This window comes from Sander vitreus, chromosome 13, assembly GCF_031162955.1.
Source record: "Sander vitreus isolate 19-12246 chromosome 13, sanVit1, whole genome shotgun sequence".
In the NCBI taxonomy this organism is placed as follows: domain Eukaryota; kingdom Metazoa; phylum Chordata; class Actinopteri; order Perciformes; family Percidae; genus Sander; species Sander vitreus.
Genome location: NC_135867.1, coordinates 14,672,574 through 14,692,285, shown reverse-complemented (window position 1 = coordinate 14,692,285; position 19,712 = coordinate 14,672,574). Strand labels below are relative to the sequence as shown.

General features: G+C 43.3%; 1 protein-coding gene across 1 annotated transcript in view; it reads left to right on the top strand.

The window, feature by feature from the left end:
- Positions 1-19,302, top strand: part of dchs1b (dachsous cadherin-related 1b) — an 85,259-nt gene extending 65,957 nt beyond the window's left edge. Inside the window, exons 8-29 of the mRNA XM_078265995.1 lie at positions 387-1,445; positions 1,690-1,877; positions 2,093-2,189; positions 2,280-2,437; positions 4,539-4,979; positions 5,097-5,392; positions 5,516-5,631; positions 8,348-8,587; positions 9,301-9,426; positions 9,580-9,789; positions 10,402-10,658; positions 10,797-11,003; positions 11,163-11,559; positions 11,691-11,804; positions 11,927-12,138; positions 12,274-12,425; positions 12,954-13,084; positions 13,293-13,579; positions 14,147-14,288; positions 14,425-14,596; positions 14,680-15,089; positions 15,210-19,302. Coding sequence (XP_078122121.1) covers positions 387-1,445; positions 1,690-1,877; positions 2,093-2,189; positions 2,280-2,437; positions 4,539-4,979; positions 5,097-5,392; positions 5,516-5,631; positions 8,348-8,587; positions 9,301-9,426; positions 9,580-9,789; positions 10,402-10,658; positions 10,797-11,003; positions 11,163-11,559; positions 11,691-11,804; positions 11,927-12,138; positions 12,274-12,425; positions 12,954-13,084; positions 13,293-13,579; positions 14,147-14,288; positions 14,425-14,596; positions 14,680-15,089; positions 15,210-17,257 — 7,460 coding nt within the window. The 3' untranslated portion in view covers positions 17,258-19,302. The remainder of the gene's footprint in view (positions 1-386; positions 1,446-1,689; positions 1,878-2,092; positions 2,190-2,279; positions 2,438-4,538; positions 4,980-5,096; positions 5,393-5,515; positions 5,632-8,347; positions 8,588-9,300; positions 9,427-9,579; positions 9,790-10,401; positions 10,659-10,796; positions 11,004-11,162; positions 11,560-11,690; positions 11,805-11,926; positions 12,139-12,273; positions 12,426-12,953; positions 13,085-13,292; positions 13,580-14,146; positions 14,289-14,424; positions 14,597-14,679; positions 15,090-15,209) is intronic.
- Positions 19,303-19,712: the final 410 nt, after the last annotated feature.

Genomic DNA, 19,712 nt, shown 5'->3' with positions numbered 1-19,712 from the left:
GATCTGTCATGTGATTTTTTTAGCTTTGATGCTTTAATTAGGCTAAGGACGAGTGGATAATCAACGGCTGTATACAGTATATTGAAACTCTTTCTGTACCTTCAAGTGGCAAAACATTTAGTTGGTTAATCTTTAGTAAAAATAATTATCAAGCAGAAATGCTAAAGAATTGCTGGTTCCAGCTTCTCAAATGTGATTATTGGCTGCGTGTCTCTGTTTTTGTGTTATTGTAAACTGATTATCAAGCATTTTGAAGATGTTACCCTGGATTCTTGAAAATTGTGACATTCCTTTTCATTATTTTATGATATTTTGCAGCTCTAGTCCCTTTGTCACTGTCTTTTTGTCATTCTTTATTTTGCTGTATTTTTGTGTCGACCATGTAGGTGTTTCTAAGAATATCTTCTACTCCATCTCCACCGGGGACCCTGATGGTTACTTCACAGTGGACATTGCCTCTGGTACAATTCGCACTGCCCTTCCTCTGGACCATGAGACCTGCTCCAGTCTCGACCTGGAGCTCCAGGCACGTTCCGGCTCTCCTCCAGCGTATGGAACCACCCGGGTACGAATTACCATTTCAGACGTCAATGACAATGCCCCCACCTTCCTCCCATCCTCATCAGAGTCCCTCCTTTTACCTGAGATCACCAAAATGGGGAATGTTATCTATAGCATTCAGGCCACCGACAAGGACTCTGGTCATAACGGTCAGCTTAGCTTTGACCTGGTCTCTGCTGGGGCTGCAGGCAGCAGTGGCCAGAGAACGTTTGGTGTTGACCGAGGTAGCGGGGAGGTACGTCTGATTGGGAGTTTGTCATACGAAAGTGTCCCACGCTATGACCTTCAGGTGGTTGCCAAGGATGGCGGAGCGCCTCAGCTTAGCTCCACCTTCACACTTGTAGTCCACATCCAAGCCCAAGATGCACAAGGCCCTAACTTTGACACCCTGACATACCGCGTGGAGCTACGGGAAAACACACCTCTCAATACACGTTTCCTCCAGGTTCGAGCACTGAACAGAGAGGCTTCTGGGAATGGTGGAAGCTCCTCATCTTCCTCCTCCTCCTCTATTTTCTACCGCCTTAGGCCTGACGGTGACGCTGCCGGTTTTGGCATTATGCCAGATAGTGGTTGGCTGTTTGTTCGTAGCTCTCTGGACAGAGAGGTCAAAGACATGTACCTGTTGACCATCCTGGCCACCTCAGGCCCAGGAGGGGTGGGGAGAACTGGCAGTGCCGCAGTCAGGGTGACGGTAACCGACGAGAATGACAATTCCCCAAGACTGAGCCAGGAGAGGGTGTTCCTTGCTGTCAGAGAGAACCTGCTCGCAGGGACAGGCTTTGGAAGGGTGTCTGCAACGGACAGAGATGCAGGACTAAATGCGCGACTCACCTACAGGCTGCTGCACACCAACAGGCACTTTCTGATCAACTCACAAACAGGTGAAGATAAACACCATGACTTGGTTTTTGTATTTGAATTTAAGAATAGTAATAGTAACACTCAAAGCCGTTTATTGTAATTGGGTTACACTGGCTGAAATGTAGTTACTCTATAAGCAGCGCTAATACCAGCTTGATTTCCCTTGAGAAAATAATGATTCGCTGTTAGTCAATTCAATTAAACGGCAATTATTCCCTAACTATTGCAAGTAATGCACGCTAAGGCCTTTTCTTTTTTCTTTAGGTGAGATCAGCACCCGCCTTGCCCTAGACAGAGAGCAGCAGTCCAGCTACCAGCTAGTTGTGGTGGTACAGGACGGGGGTACGCCTCCTCGCAGCGCCACCGGCACTGCTCATATAACTGTGCTGGATGAAAATGACCATGCCCCTAGTTTCACTCATGCCAGGCCGGATAGGGAGCTGCTCCATCAGGTGAGAATGAAGGCAGATTAGATAGATCCGTTGAGGACAGAAAAAAATCAACCCTATACTTTCCTTTCATATCTTAATAATCATAGTACTACAAAGGAAGCAAAGACGAGGTACAGTAAGGAATAGGAATAAACATAGGAAGACAATATACATAGAAAAGTCACAGTATGTTGGAGAAAGACATTCATGTGAATAACAATCCTTCTGCATTGTAGGTAATGGAGGGGCTTCCATCAGGGACCGTCCTAGGGACAGTGATGGCTAAAGACCCAGATGAGGGAGAAAATGGGACCATATACTACTCTTTATCAGGTGAGTGTCACTTCCCTCTACATTCACATTGTTTTTCTTATCATTACCTTAACTTTGAGCTGATATCCATATCTGTTGCATCATCTGAAGGTTCCAGAGCAGAGCGTTTCTCCCTTAACCCGATCAGTGGCGAGCTGAGAACCGCTTCCCCTCTGAGATGGGCCGAACGAGCCGACTACGCTCTCACTGTGACTGCTGCTGACCACGGGACACCAGGCCTCAGCTCCACCTGCCAGCTACGAATACAGGTAAACACAATCTGTACATTTTCATTTTCTCATCCATCGTCCAGCTGCTTGTACATGCATTGCATGCAGCACCTACACATTTGTTGTGTGCGTCACATTGGAAACAAAGGCCAATCTGGTGCCCACACGTAACACTGTCACATCTACATTACCTCAGTCCTTTTGCATTCCTTACTGCAAGTAATTTACTCAAACTGTGCACAAAGTGAACAGTATAACTGTCAAAGAAATTGGAAAGGGGGATAAATATGAGAAGGAGCGAAACTGATCCTGTGCCTGTACAAACAAAAGCATCTATCCAATCTAGTGTGTGTTTCCTGCTCCAAAGGTTAGTGGGGTAACCAAAACCCAAGGTGAGAAACCCAGAGCTGCAGGAGGGAGCAGGTCTGGACTGAGTTATTGTTCTGAGCTTTCTGTAGGAGGGTCAATCCTGCATATCAACATACAATATCAACAGCAGGAAAAAAAGGCCGACCACAGAGGCATTTAGTCAGAAAAGGGTGGTGGTTTGCTTTGATTGTGGGGCATTGAGCTCAGTGTTTTTATGTGATGTGATTTCAGAAAGGAAAAGGATGCTAATTACAGTGGGAGTACTTGCCTTAGTTTTCCCCTGCGCCCTGCTTGTGTGACACTGAGATTAGACAGAGGGGAAATAGGCACCTTGAAATCAAATGCTCCCAGATGAGATTTGATGAGAGCCAGCTGCATCAAAGCACACAGAGAGAAATGGAATACACCACTGTACAGTAGCAGGCAGTGATACATGCACGCACGAAGACACACTGACAGTAACGACACATTCAAACACTCTATTGAGGTAACATTTCCAGATAATGATTTTGAGATCATATTTCACATAGCTGTGGGTAGATTCACACAGGGATATTGTTGTACACCACAAGTAGTACACACTACCTAGCTTGCATGTGTACTGTAGAGTAGGCATTAGGGAACACCAAGGAAAAGTACAAATAGTACATTACAGTTGCTGCCGATGTTTGTAGTAAAGCATCTGTTTCAAGATAATTGAAACACTTGCGCAAATGAGTTCAATAATATCAAGACCCATAGCTGTATGCCTATGTTCAATAATTTGTGGCCAACACATTTTAATTAAATCAATCATTGCTGAATTCCACTTGTATTTCAAAACTGCCCCATTTTGTTTCATGGTGGGCTGTGATAGGCTTGCTGCACAACTGCAATGAAACGCAGAAGCAAGGAGATCTTTTTTAATAGTCAATAACAGTTGGCATGTGGTTTGTAGGGCAGTTTAGCTGAAAATGTCTGCACATAGCTTTTTTAGTCAGCATGTGAGGCTAAATTATGCACTTAACCACATCACGTCCCACATCTTCTAGGTTTAACCTTGCTATTTACGTTCTATAAAGACACCAGAAAGATGCAATACATTGCAATAGATCTTTGTAACGAAAGCGAGGGTATGGTGTGTGTGTGTGGATTTTTTGATGATGAAACCAGAGATTGTTAAAATCGTTTGCTGTCTTCAGTGCTCTTTGATCTGTCCCAGAACGAAATCGAACCCTTAGGCTGTTGCTCAGAGGCTGCACTTATTGTATGCGTTATTATAAAACTGGAATATTTACAGTTTTCCCTTGCAATACACCCTTCATTATTTTGTCACAGGTCACAAACCCTGACTCTCATCTTGAAGACAGAATACCGCAGTGTCAAGATATTTACTGGAAGGATTGTACATAATGTCTTCATGCACAATGAGAATGCCTGTGAGGGTTATTATAGTAATAGCAACAAAACAGAAACAGATTCCAGCCCAAGGCTATGTTTAGGGATGGACTGGGGTGAGATCCATATAGCTTCATTGTCTGTAGAATACCAAAGGAAATCACATCCAGTAACATACACGGCACAGCACTCGCCTTGACACTTTTCTTCTTTACTTGGTTGAAATAATAGCATATTTAAATGTTTTTTTAACTCTGTTTTTGGATAGATACGTGGATGATTAAAGAAAAGAATTTTAAAGTGATTACATGCATGACACAATCTGAATTATGATTATGTGAAGAAATGTTGAGATTGAAATGAGCCTGTCTGACCCTAGTTTTCTTTCCTTCAGGTTCTCAGCTCCTCCAGGTCCAACCCCAAGCCCAACGTGCTCTCCATGACCCTGAACACAGTTGAAGGAGCTGCTCCGGGCTCCATCATTGGCTCTGTGCGCCCACATGATCAGCATGAATCTAGTGTGTTGGAAGGCCAGGTGACCTATCTGGTGGTGGGGGGGACAGACCATGATGGGACTTTCATGGTGGACCGTTTAAAGGGCGACGTGTACCTGGTGCGCGAGCTGGACTACGAGACGGGGTCGAGGTTCACGCTGCACATCGAGGTGTCTGACTTCTCTCAGGCGTTTCCCAGCAGCCACTTGGTGCAGCTGGATATCAACGTGCAGGACAGCAATGACCATGCTCCCCAGTTCACAGAAGATCCAGTTACCATTGTGATCCCAGAGAACATAGAGACAGGGGCTTCTATATATACTTTCCAGGCTGTGGATCAGGTGAGAAACAGAATATATTTCCTGCTTGAGAAAAGGTGTAATGTTAACCAGTGATTGGTAACTCAAGGTCCACTTACAAGTTCTGTCTAATTCATCTGTTTTCTTCTTTTTTTATAGGATGGCAGTGGACCCAACAGTGAGCTGCGTTACTCCATCGAGCACTACTGGCCCGACACGCCTGACCTCCTGACCCTCGACCCCTCCAGCGGAGTCCTGACTCTGGGGCAGAAGTTAGATCGTGAATCAACACCATCCCTCTACCTTGTGGTGCGGGCAACAGATCAGGCAGCGGATCCTTCTCAGAGGCGCTGGGGTTCGGTTACTGCCCGAGTGTTTGTGACGGACGAAAACGACAACACTCCGGTCTTCAGCTCTCCGTCTGCAGTTAGCGTCATGGAGGATCAACCTGTAGGGTGAGTGGCATGTCTTATTGTAATCTGTTTTTGGTGCCTTATTAATGCAGATTTCTGTCACTGAAGAAGAACATCTACGAATCCTGTTAAAAAAAGAAATCTGTTTTGTATCTTTATTGACAGGTTTGTGATTTTGTATGTGATGGCCCGAGATGAAGATGAAGGAGAAAATGGCAGAGTGTCTTACAGAATCCAGGCAGGCAACAGCGCTGGCCGCTTCAGTATGAACCCCAACACTGGTAAGTGTGGGACACAACATCTAAAAATATCGTAAAGTTCCAATAATATAACAGGGCCTGGTACCTCATTTACACTCCATCAATGGATGATTAGGGTAAAATTCCCCACATCATTTCGTGCATTTACAATCCTGTTTTGAATTATTTAATACAGCGGGGGTAGTATGGGGCCCTTTTCTGCCGGTTTCTTGATTGATAGATAATCAGTATCCCACCCATGGAAGCCCCTTGGATGAACAAAACTTTCCACAAGATCGTAATTACCCACTCAAGTGCTACGTCTACAGGGTCTCAACTGCTAAAACAATCATAACCCTCATAACACTCTTTACTAGATGATCTTTCAATGCCTTAGAGCAATATTTCACTTGAATAATGCTTCGGTGTTCTTTTCTTGACGGATTTCGTCATGGGAACCGATCTTAATTTTGTGTGAGGGACGTGGACACCCTTTGATATGTCATATATGTGTACAGTTTGTGTATTCTCTTCATCGGAGCTGGGTGGTGTGAGCGTGCTCAGCGCTGGCTGAGATGGGATTAAAAACCATAACACAGACACTTAATGCAGCTTCCAGATGGAAGAAAGTCTTTACTTCATTACTGTCAAGTGTCTGGTGCATTAGCAAGGGTTGATTTCACTTCTGGTTTGTTTCTCAGACTGTGTGGTGTTAAGCATATGGTTAATAATAGCTGTAAAAGCAGATTAGCATTGGTTTGCAATAATATTTAGCAAACTTTCTGGCTAATGTGAGGGTATCATTAGCCTAATTATTGCTTATAAATTTTATATCTGCTTTACCAATATGAACTTTCTGTTACTTCACGTTACAGCTGCTTTACTGCTAGTTTTATAATCACTTAAAGGCTAACATGTCTTATATGTCCCTTCATTTCTTCACAGTAGCTTCAAAATTAGATGAAAGATTTTATTCATATTTATATATCTTTATATATCTCTATATCTGTTTGTTCCATCACTAAAGCGATGTAAGACTCACAGTATATGTGAGTCAGTAGTAAGTCAAATAATCAAATAAGACACATATGTTGTGTTGTTTTGGCTTCAGCACTGCATTAAATAAACACATCTGTCTGTCTTTCCCTGAAATTCAGTATGACATAATTTGTATCTTCGGAAACCTTGAAATCTTTGGTAGAAATCTCATAAAATTTAGAGGCTCCACATTTTTTATATTTAGTTACCTGGACTAACTCCTGAATCCTGGTCACGGGGTCAGGGTTCTTCCCCCGAGTAGCTTTAATGCAGTGCCCAATTTGTAGGAATTTCCAAAAGTCCTCTTGTGTAAGGTTATATTCTTGCTTAATTTCATCAAATGACCTCAATCCATTTTCGCTAAACAAGTCACAAAGCAAGTTTATTCCAGCTTTTGCCCATTTCTCCCACATAATAGATTTTTTGCCAATTAATATTTTTTTGTTATACCAAATAGAAGATTTAGGGGTAATATGTGGGCTACATTTTATATGTTGATGAGAACTCATCCAGGTTTCCTGTACAAAGGTCAAAACTGGGTCCTTAAAGGGTACCGGTCTTCCCATCTGAGTAAGAAACACCTCAAGGGAGGTTGGAGCCACCAGTTCCTCTTCTATTTTAACCCAGGAAGGCACCTGCTCCCGTGAATTATTTATCTTAGCTAACTGGGAGAGTGAAAAAGCATAATGATACCACTCTATTTTAGACAATGATAAGCCTCCACTTTCTTTGGCCGCATATCATTTTGATCGGTTAAATAAAGTATAGTTTCATGTGTTTGGGTTTGAACAAAGCTAATCCAGACAGGGTCGGAACGCCTATATCATATGGTTGGTACTGTATCAGTAACACTAAATTGGCTACAGAGGAGAATGAAAAAATAAATGTTTTGCATCTGTTTGTGTTTGGATGAAACATCAGGGCTAGCAAAACCCTGCAGGAACATCAGAGCCTCAGCTTTAGAGAACAGTCAGGCATGCTGCGGCATTTATAAATTACACACGTTTCTCAGGTACCACATGCCAGCTAAACTTGTACGCTCCTGTGAAGAGTACACACACACACACACACACACACACACACACATGCACACATTTCATATTTCCTCTCACTTTGACTGACTGGGTGTACACATGAAAGGTAGGAGAGTAAATGAAGACAGAGTCTATGTGAACCAGCTCGATTTACATAAAACACACACATATACACACCAACTAATGCCTTACAGATTGAAAGGCAAACAGATACTGTAATGTTGTACAGAGAGGAAAACCTAATGACCTAATTGCAGGGGAGGTCATAGGTTGAGCTGGCAACTATGTAGTTGTAGTCTGGACTCTTTGTGTATTTTCCTGCATGCCAGCACAAACAATAATCCTACATGTTTACTGATAGTCTAGAGCTCTGATTCACATTTGAATGCATGTGCAAAGTGCCAGAATTGAATAGCTTGGCCATGGCCTCTCACTTACTGTGGAAAGTCTCATAAAGCAAAGCTGTACAGGTTTTGTTTTTACTGGTCCTTCTAGGCATACAAATCCTCTCTCAGGTACACAAAATGATATGTTCACAAAAGAATTAGCCAAACACACACTCAGACACAAACACAAACACACCAACACACACATTTCAAAAGAATCCAAATGGGAATATGCATTGCATGCAGTGAAGTAATCCAGGAAAGGTGGTTTTAGAATGTTCTCCCTTTTTTCTCTTGTAGGCTCTCTCTCCATCCTTAAAGCACTAGACCGGGAAGAGCAGGAAATCTTCAATCTGACCATTGTAGCAGAGGATCATGGGATACCTCAGCTTTCCACTTCTCAGGTGCTGTGTGTGCAGGTGATCGATGTGAACGATGAAGCTCCGTTGTTCCAGCGAGCAGAATTTGAAGCCCAGGTGATGGAAAACCAAGGACCAGGAACAACTGTACTGACAGTTACTGCCACCGACCGAGACCAAGGTTGGTTTAATTGTGTTATTTAAATACTGTAAAGTCATGCTTGTCATGTCAATGCTTGAAATGGTGAGATACAGTACTTTAGGAAGAAAAAGGCCCAAACAAAATATTTGGATTTACAAAGACTTTCAAAACTTTCAAAAAAGACTTTTTATGGTACCAAATATGGTCCTTATAGTTCAGGAAAAACAGGTTGTACACACATGTTCCACAGATTGATAATTCCACAAAGTAATTTCTGTAGATTCTATATGATCCTGCACAGAAACACATTTGTGTATTTTGGTCTGTAAGAAGTATGGATAAAGTCCAGGAAGGATAAAGTTAGGATGAAGTCAAGATCGTAGAGCATCAAACGAAAGAAAGGTTCCAAAATTCACTATAAAAAGGAACAGCTGATATACAGTACATATGCCTTCAGTAGGAAGGCCAGAAAATGAAACAATAGAGACAGATAAACGGTTTTGAGAAACCAAATCACTTTAAACCAAACCACAAGCTCATGCTAATGAAAATGTGTGGTTACAGCCATCGACTAAAGCCTCATATTTCTGGAGCTTTCATTTGGACTTGCTTGCGGCTCTGTGCATATTGGATTAATTAATAGCATTGCCTTATTACGTTGCATGTAGCCTTGCTTTATTGCCAGTTTTGTAGTGTGCTGTGTAGTGTGTGTGTTTTATTTTTATTCATGTCTGACTTGTGTTTCAATGCAGGTTCTAATGGCCAAGTGACGTATGGAGGTGTGACAGAGGAAGGCTTCATCATCAACCCTGTGACAGGAGTCATCACAACCACGAAGGAACTGGACGCAGAGCTACAGGATCACTACACACTCACTGGTATGACTACATTCATCGTTTTCATCGTCGATCTGTTACATACTAATGGAGCTCAAGCTCATTTATTCCCACAGAACACCTCAAGTACATTGGTTTAAAATGTTGTATGGGATCCAACATCTCATCAGCTAAACTATGTCCATCTCGTCATAGTGTATACCAGGGATGGAGGGCTGCCTCCTAACTTTGCCAAGACTGTAGTCCGCGTGGAGGTGCAGGATGTGAATGACAACGCTCCGGTCTTTGCGAAGCCATGGTACGGACTGCAGGTGCCAGAAAACCAGGCCCCTGTAGAGCTTTGCTTCCTCAAGGCCACAGACCCTGACTCAGGTCCTGGTGGAGAGCTGGAGTACAGGATCACTGGTGAGAAACAGTGTTGTGTGTCTAACCCAAGTATTTTATTAGAATGGATTTAAAGAGTGATTTAGTTCACCACAATTGCTGTAATTGCTGTTTGAGGGTGTGTCGAATGTGGAAATAACAATATCCTGGGAGAGACCATGGATTTTTGTCATTTCTGGTGTTTTTCAGGCTTTAAATGATCCAGTATCAAATTTACAGATTGTTGACAGATTATTACAATTGGAACTGTGTATATGTGATTATTGCAGCTAAATCACACTTGTATTAACTATCAGGTTTGCTTGGGCCATTTCTGGTGATATCTGAAGTTGTACTGACAGTGTGGAGGAATAGATTTGGTCTAGTAGAGGCCGTGCAAGATTTGGATGAATGTATTGCTTTTGACAGTGCTCTTTTCCTCCCATATGAAAGATCAGAGCTGCATACAGCTACCCTAGACTCGCTTCTGACATTCTCGTGTCTTATTTCAAATATAGTACATTCCATATACCTGTCTGGAGCAAATTCCAACTTAGACTTAAGTGCAGAGTTGGCACAGAATACTCAGTCCCCAGAAATCATAGTTTTTTTTTAAGATGTTTCTTTCTTCTGCCTTATGAATCCTTCATCCAGCTGGGGATCCTGATGGAGATTTCCACCTCCACGCCAGCACGGGAGCCCTATCCACGTCACGCGGCCTAGACAGGGAGATAAGGCCTGAATATACTCTGGAGGTGGTGGCTACAGACCGAGGCAGCCCTGCTTTCAGCACTACTGTCACAGTGGAAGTCAAAGTGCTCGATGTCAATGACAACAGCCCTGTCTTCAGCAGAGGTAGCTTTTCTGTGGAGGTGTCAGAGGATGCTGCAGAGGGGTCCAAAGTTCTGGAGGTAATTAGAAAGTGGCATTTTGGATGATGCTCTTTTTAAACATTTAACTGACATGCTGTATATCTCACTTTTATAACAAAAGTAATTATATGTCAACAGTACTCATTTAATCCTAAACATGTATTTACCTATATCCAGGTGTCAGCCACAGATGCTGATGACGACCTGAATGGTAAGGTTCTGTACTTTCTTAGCCGAGAGGTGCATGGAGCGTTCAGTGTGGATCAGAGCACTGGTGCTATCACCACATCAGCACCTCTGGACCGGGAAAAAAGAGTGTCATACAGCTTCCAGGTGTTTGCTGTTGACCTTTCACCTGCTGAACCCAGGAACACCTCTGCTCAGGTAAATAAAGAGTTAGATGCTGAAGATGTTCAGTTGACTCATTGTTAAAAAAGGTTTTGAATTTATGATTCACATGATATTTGGTATACTAGATTTTTAATGCTCATTACATTAGCAATACATGTTGCACTTAACCCACATGTGAACTCATCCTTCTAGGTGACAGTCACTATCCTAGATGTCAACGACAACACACCCTTCTTCATCCAGGATCCGCTGGTCGTCGAAGTGTCTAGCATGCGTTCACAGCGGGTTCTAGCCACCATGAAGGCCGAGGATAAAGACTTTGGAGCCAACGGTTCTGTGTTTTACCGTTTTGCCATGCCAGTCAAGGGCTTCAGCATCAACTCCCTGACTGGGGAGATCCAGGCCACTGAGCCACTAGGGGATTTGACCCAGGCTCAGAGGACCCTGATAGTGGAGGCCATGGACCAGGGAAGTCCAGCTCAGTCTGCACAGGGAGTGGTGGTGATTTATGTAAAGGAGGTGGAGTACAGCGGCATCCGCTTCTCGAGGAATGCCCGAGACGTCAGCCTACAGGAGAACGCTTTACACGGTCTGACATTAATACTGTATTATTAGGGATTAGGATAATCATCTCAGTCATTTTGTCCCTCTTTACACTTTGAAGATCTCTCTACTTTCACAGTTAAGGAATATTTTCTCTGCTCTACTTCAAAAATTCAGGCACATCTGTGGCTCAGGCTCAGGCTCAACACCCAGATGGCACACGTAAGGGTATCAGCTACAGCCTCTTCAGTGGGAACAGAAAGCAGGCCTTTAGCATCAGCTCCTCAACAGGTGAAACTCACAATAAAACACAATCATCGTTATTATGTCCTATAGATGTTAATGAGATGTGGATCCGTTTAGTCTGTCATTTGATGGTTTTCCTGAGCCTCATTTTCCACTCAAATCTCCAGGTGAAATCATGGTGCAGAGCTCCAAGGGGCTGGACTTTGAAGACAGCCCCAGACTCCGTCTAGTTGTGAAGGCTGAAACGGTGTCCTCCACATCTTTCATGGCTATCAACTTGATCCTGCAGGATGTCAATGACAACCTGCCTCGCTTCCAGCTGCAGAATTATGTGGCCTACATGAGAGAAGCACAGGGATATGAAATGCCAATCATACAGGTACTTTTAAATATAAAAAAACTGCATAATAAATAATACAAAGTCATAAAGGTATTAGGGTCACTGGAGTTTTCCAAAGGGTCAAAATAAATCATCATTCTCCCTTTTTCTTCCCTATCCTCCACCTTCACCCAGGTGATGGCTGAGGATGTGGATCAGGGCCAAAATGGTCAGGTGACCTACTCCATCCAGTCGTCAGGCATGAGCGGCCTGTTTAAGATCGACCCGATGACAGGAAGCATCACCACCGCGGCCATCATGGACCGTGAGATCTTTACCCAGACCAAGTGAGAACAGATCTGTGGTTGAATAACCTCACCAAGAACCATTTTATGTGCACATTTTGTAGATGGATATATATTTCACATGTAATAAGTATTTGAGCTGCTGCATGGCTTTGTACAGAAAAAGTCCATTATGTATACACACAGGTAAACATGCATAGAAGGAAAACGTAACACATCATGAATCATATTCACTCAGCTAGTTTGTGTTTGTTTAGCTGGTGGGGAGGTTGACATAGTCTGCTGAAGATATAGGCAAACCAATATCTGCATGCCAGATGTATCAAAGCTACAATTTTAAACTCTGTAAATCAACTCCGGTTCACTGTAACACTTTCATAACTTTTTTAGTGTTGCTTTCATAACTCTTTTTTTTCATGGTGAATGTGTAACCAAAGTTGTGATGGCATCATTTTATGTTTCTTTTACATATTCTCTATCATCACCAACATTAAAATTCCATTTTTAGGACTACACATGTAATAAGAAACAGACGTTTTAGACAACCTCTTTTTTTCTGTCCACCCACAGGCTTATAGTTACAGCAACTGATAGAGGAAGTCCACGATTGGCTGGTTCGGCGACATTAACAGTAATTATTGTTGACCAGAATGACAACAGTCCCACTATTCCCTTGCCCCAGGAAATCCGCATCCCAGAGAGTAAGTACTTTATTTGCAGGAATTTTGTTCTTTCTGGTTATGTATATCATGTAGACCAGTTTACAGCCAATATATTACATTTACAAAACAAATGTCAACAGACAAACCCTGTGCAGGTCTAAGGATGTGTAGTTGTTCATACTTGTATCCACAGGAAGTTAAATACAGCTAACATGTTTTTTGTTCAATCTCTTTCTCTATCTATCAGACATGTTGATTGGCACAGAGATCACTCTTGTGACGGGTAACGACGTTGACTCCAGTCCTGCCCTCTCCTACTCCTTGCAGCTGGACCCAACAGCCTTAGGCAAGTTTGGGATTCACCGCTACAGTGGAGGCGTATCACTCACTGCCCCTCTGGACTTTGAGGAGAAGACGTGGTACACACTGACTGTCAGAGCCACGGACAGCCAGCACCAAACTGAGGCTAACATTACAATACTGGTGGAGGATATTAATGACAATGCACCTACATTCACCCATGATCTCTATCAGGTAGGGTGGCTTATAAATCAAACTGATGTTCTTTTTTTTATGCAGGTATATTGATTACATTTATGGCACCAAAATAAATGTGTGTTCTATGAAATGTGATGTGTCCATTGCATAATAATTGCTGCCTCAAAAATGCACAGAATAAGTGTGTTTACATTTTGAAATACTTCACATATAATAAAGTTTGATAGGGAATTAAATAGGGATAGGGACTGTCTTACTTCAGACTACAGAAGAAGGAGAACATTGCACACACTGTAAAAAACACATGTACATTCCCAAGGTGCACACAATGGGGTGATAAAAATGTACTGCCTAATATTGACTGGGGAAAGGTTTCAGAGATCATGTATAATATTTACTTCTTTGTCTGAGGAAATGACCTCAACATTAGCACAAACTCAGGAAAAACAGGAATTACAATATAAAATGCAATTTTCTCCTCTGTGAGTTTAGTGCCTGTTGACCTTTGCTAATTTTATTACAGCATTTATGCAATCTGTTGTCTCCTTATTTGTTTCTTTTGCCTGATGTTCAAATGTTGTTATTAATATCTCTGCACCCCAGGTAACTCTGCCTGAGCACACGCCACCAGGAAGTGTGGTTGTCACAGTAACAGCAACTGACAGGGACTCTGGTGAGAACGGAAAGATCACCTACAGAGTGACGTCATCAACCCAGGAGGGTTTCTACATTGATCCCAACAACGGTAGACACCCTTGCCTGATATAGTTTAGCTCCCTAAATAAGTTTCCAGTTTAAAAAGAAAGTAATATGTAATTCATTACATTTAAAAACTTCCCCAGCACAATGTCTGACTCCCTGTCATTGCTCTCTGTATCCAGGAACCCTGTTCATCAATCACAGAGCTGAGTTTGACCCTGAACGTCAGTCAGTCAGTATTGTTATTGAAGCTCGTGATGGAGGTTCGCCTTCGCTCTCCTCCCTCACCACTGTCCAGGTCCAAATCTCTGACATCAATGACAACGCTCCTGTGTTTCACCAATCAGAGTACAGGTCAGTCATTCATTAGATTATGGATATGTTATGGTGTAACCTCAACAGCTGTCCTCACATATGTAATGTTCTTTTGTCTGCAGGGCTACAGTTTCTGAGGACACCATCCCAGGGGCAACAGTTCTGACTTTTGAGGCCTTTGACAGCGACCTCTCTCGAGAAAACTGTGGCTTTGACTTTGCTATTGCCGACGGGAATGAAGGAAATTCATTCCAGATTGAAAGCAGTGTGCGGTTCCTAGAGGGGCGGGGCTTTCAGACAGTTGGGACTCTGCTTTTAGCTGAGGGGCTTGACTTTGAAACCAAGCCACTTTACAACCTCACTGTGGTGGTGTCAGACCGTGGTGTGCCCCAGAGGAGCTCTAGTGTAGCTGCAGTGATAACCATTGGTGATGTGAATGATAACCCTCCAGTGTTCAGTAGAGCAGAATATACTGTGTCTCTGAGTGAGGGAGCTGCCGCTGGGACTGAGATCATACGACTGACTGCTACAGGTGGGCAAAAGTCTTCTATTTTTGTCCAGTTATTTCTCATTCTCTCTCCTTTTTTCACTATTCCTCTCTTTCTTTGTCTCCCAGTTAATTCATTGTGCTCTGTTGTTGTCCTTCTGCCAGACTCAGACTCAACTCCCAATGCTGAGGTCCAGTATACGATCAGCTCTGGTGATGAGGTGAACTTGTTTACCATGGACCAGTGGACTGGAGCCTTGCGGCTTCAGCGAGCACTTGACCGTGAGCACCAGTCTACACATACTGTGATCATCCAGGCCACAGATGGACAGGGTCATTTTGCACTTGCTCCAGTCATTGTTGAGGTCAAAGATGTAAATGACAATCATCCATTCTTCCCTGTGGAAGTCCTGACAGCCAGTATCAGGGAAAACCAACCAGCAAACTCAGCTGTGACTGTTCTACATGCCATAGACCATGACACAGGGGTTTTTGGACAACTGAAATACTACATTGTGGAGCGGTCTGCGGCGGGAAAAGACAGCTTTATTGTGGACCACAACTCCGGAGAAATCAAAAGCAAAATTCCCTTTGACTTTGAGAAAGTCAACTCTTTTAACTTTGTAGCAGTGGCGGTAGATTCAGGAAACCACTCAGCCACTGTAACTGTTCAGGTGTTTGTTACAGGTGAGGATGAGTATGACCCACTCTTCACATCCTCGGATTTCTCCTTTGAAGTCCCAGAGGGAGCTAAGAAAGGCCAGAGCATTGGCCAGGTCCAGGCAAATGACGAGGATGGAGGGGTGGATGGTATTGTTCTCTATTCTCTTTCCACCAGCTCTCAGTACTTTGATGTAAACAAAACCACTGGGGTCATTTTCCTCAAGGCGGATGGTTCAGGCAGCAGTAGTAGCAGTGGCTCGGGCCGGACCAAACGGGAAGCCAGGCTGATGGCCCTGGATGTGAGAGCTCACAGCCCTCTAGATGCATCTCGCACCACTACAGCCCAGGTCTCCATTGATGTCTCAAACACCAACTTTGGCCTGGCCCCCGATGTCAACATCCTGCTGATTAGCATCATTGCTGTGTCTCTTGGTTTTATCATATTGCTTGTGGTCATGGCTGTGGTGGTGTTCCTTGTCAAGTCACGCAGGAGGAAGAAAGCCCAGGATGCAGGAAACAGAACTGTTGCGTCAGGAACTGCACTGCAGAAATTGGACGATTGCAACTCAGGACCAGGAGGAGAGAGGATCTACCACCAGGCCTTGCCAGGCTATGCTGGAGATCAGAGTGTGGCTGGTGGTGGACCCTACACTAGAGGGGGCTCTTTGGATCCCTCTCACTCCAGTGGAAGAGGATCAGCTGAGGCAGCGGAGGATGATGAGATCAGGATGATAAACGAGTACCCCCGTGTCGCCTCCATCACCTCATCCATGCAGGAGCACATCTCTGCCAGAGGACCAGACTCTGGAATTCAGCAGGATGCTGACCAGCTCTCTGATATCTCCTGTGAGCCTGCAGCATTGGAGGGCAGCACCTGGTTCAAAGGAAAGAAACTGGGAGGCAGTCTCAGTGGGACCTTGCTCTCTGGCCAACTCCCAGTCTATAGGGACGATGGAGGAGGGTACTTGGGAGTAGGTCGCGGCCTCAACATTTCCCTCCCGAAGGATTACGCCTTCCCTGAGGACGGTAAACCTTCAGTTGATGGTTCCCTCACAGCTATCGTTGCCAGTGACGAAGAGCTCCGCGGAAGCTATAACTGGGATTACCTACTCAATTGGTGTCCTCAGTTCCAGCCTCTGGCTAATGTCTTCACAGAGATTGCCAGGCTGAAAGATGAAACTGCCCAGCAGAGTCAGAACCCTCGCCAACCCTTCCAGCCCAAGCACAAAATGGATCCCAAACCTAGAATTGACCCTCCGCCACTCATCACATCAGTGGCCCATCCAGGGGCCATGTCAGTTCCCCCCAAGGTCCCTGTGATTGGACGGACATTCCCTCACTTGGCTTCACTCCGCAGGTCCCCTATCAGTCACGAGGGATCTATTTCATCAGCAGCAATGTCCCCCAGCTTCTCCCCTTCGCTGTCCCCTTTGGCAGCTCGATCTCCAGCTGTTTCTCCCTTTGGAGTCAATCAAGGGCCCTCAACATCTATGATCAGCACCAGGGAGCCCTCACTGGACCAGAGTCCTGATCGCGAAATGAGAATATGATGTCTCTAAAACTATTTAAGTAAAAACTTTAAGACAGTGATGGACAAAGCATGATGCAGCATACTTTTGGCTGTTCTTTTTCATGGAACAAAAGAAAGCAAGTGGAGACGTCAGTTGTACTGTCATTTTCAGAAACTATTGTTTTCATCATGAAGGTTTCACAAATGTCCAGATTGTGACACTTGTTTCAAGTGTCTGACCATATGACTCTTTCACAAAAAACACACCAACACAAACATACTTAACCTTCTCCTGGTAGAAAATGTGCATTCTTTGAATTACTTCTATTGGTCTGCAGTGTTACAGAAATACACAAAAGTGGAACATCTGCCTGGGTTGACAGGACCAGCCCACCCCTCCATGTCAACAGTGACGCAGGTCTCCTTGGACTGATCAGGGTTAAGAGGTAAACTGACCTCTTCATGGGTCATGCCCGGCAGTCAGAGATCCCTTAGTGTGTAGATAGATAGATAGATGGATAGATGTGTAGTGATTCATGTTACCTCGCTGGCTGGCCAGAGAGCTAAGGACCTTGTTCCTCTCTTTGTGTCCGTGGACCTTTTTACACTCTAGTATTAAACTCATCTAGTGGCTGCTTTAAAAATGGCCTCTGGACATATGTGTGAATCCCATGGACAGACATATGGTGTGAATTCTCAAAGACATTGATTCACTAAATGGCAATGCATCACACAGTGGAACAGCAATGATGATTATTGTTTTTCTCACAAATTCAGATGGCAGTTATTTTTTTTGTTCCATTTTGATTTTTTTTTATATATTTTTATATAAAATTATGATTTCAGATCCAGAAATGCCATTATTCCACATGGAGGGGTTATTGTTTTTGTGTATTTGCATATATGTATATTTGTATGTATGCAGGCTACGCTATGTACTGTAGTGTCTCCTATGGTTTTAGAGACTCTTGTGACAGTTCTGATGTGAGTGAGAGGGAGACTTATTGTGTTTTTAGCATTATTTATATGAAAATAGGACTTGCCACATTTTGACAGTAGGAAACCAAGCACAACTCACACTGTGCTGTGTTGTTACCTTAAGCATTTTTTTTTTGTCAGATTGTAGATCATCCCAAATCCAAAACAGCAACTGGATGAAAATATGTTATCAATCTAAATGCCTGCTTCTCCAGCAGTTCAGTACTCTATTGTTGTATGCAGTTATGCACAACAGCACATTCCCATTGTTATTCAGGGACAACTCAATTTGCCGATCACCTCTGTGTCTTTGACAGAAAGTGCTTCCTAAAGTCAATTACATCAGTCATTAACTTAAATGCATTTTACTGTGAAGTTGTTCATCTCAGCAACAGAAATAACATGCAATGTATAGGCTAAGATTCTCATAGGAAAGTGGCATGACTTGGAGAAATGTAGCACATGAGCCAGACAAGTGGGAAGCAAATGCCTGAATGCATGAGCCCTGATGAATGTACAAGGATTTAGCAACCAGTGCAGTATTTATTTTCCACGTTAACGCTCAGTTCTGTGCATTTTATTGCTATGATTCACTCATCTAGATTGACACCAACATGATGAGGTGTTGTCTGTTTCCATGTGTTTAACTCACCATCTGCTTCTTCTTTCTTTTCTCTCATTGTTCAGATCCAGTGTTAGCGATCTGCTAGCATAGCATGAGGCAAAAGGCTTTAAGTGTGTTTTTGTCATACTTCCATGTGAATTTATCCTTCTGGCCTGTTTTCAATTTTGGGGGGGTAATTGCTGCGATCTTGATGTCTTTTTGTTATCAAAAGATGGCTTCTACCTCTGTTCTTTGTTCAACATAACCCTACAAATCGCCTCATGCTAAGCTGGCACTGGTTCAGCAAAAAGTCACACATGCCATGAGCCTAACTCTAGCACAACATGTTGTTAGATAATCATGCTGTCTCAGAAACATTTCTGTATTGGAGGACCTCCATTTGGAGTTTAGTTTGAGATGACTGCCAGTGGCTGATCAGCGGAGCAATGGCAGAAAAGAAAGAGCTGTCTATGTATTTAAAGCAAATAATAAATTCCTACTGATCTCTTTTGACAAACTTGAGTCAGAGTTCATCTTTTTTTTTTAAATCAAAACCAAGGCTTTGAGGGAAGAACTGAAAATAATTTTAAGTTTACCAGTGTTGCAGTTATCTCAGCTGTGAATGGTAACTTTGAGGAGCTGGAGTTAACTTCAGCCATTTATGAGAGGGCTATTACTAAAGTGACGGGAAGACTTGGCTTTGGGCAGAATCACAGCGGACCTTATGAGGGCAGTGGGCCAGTAGACAGTGACCTACTTCTAGTATGGTCATCATCTGGCTTTCAAGAACAGCACATATTCACCTTAAGGTAAAACTGAACAGTAGCATTACAGTATATTAGCATTATGATGTTATATATTTTTTTGCTTGGTTTGGTTAAATCCAAGGGATAACATATAAAATACTGATTGA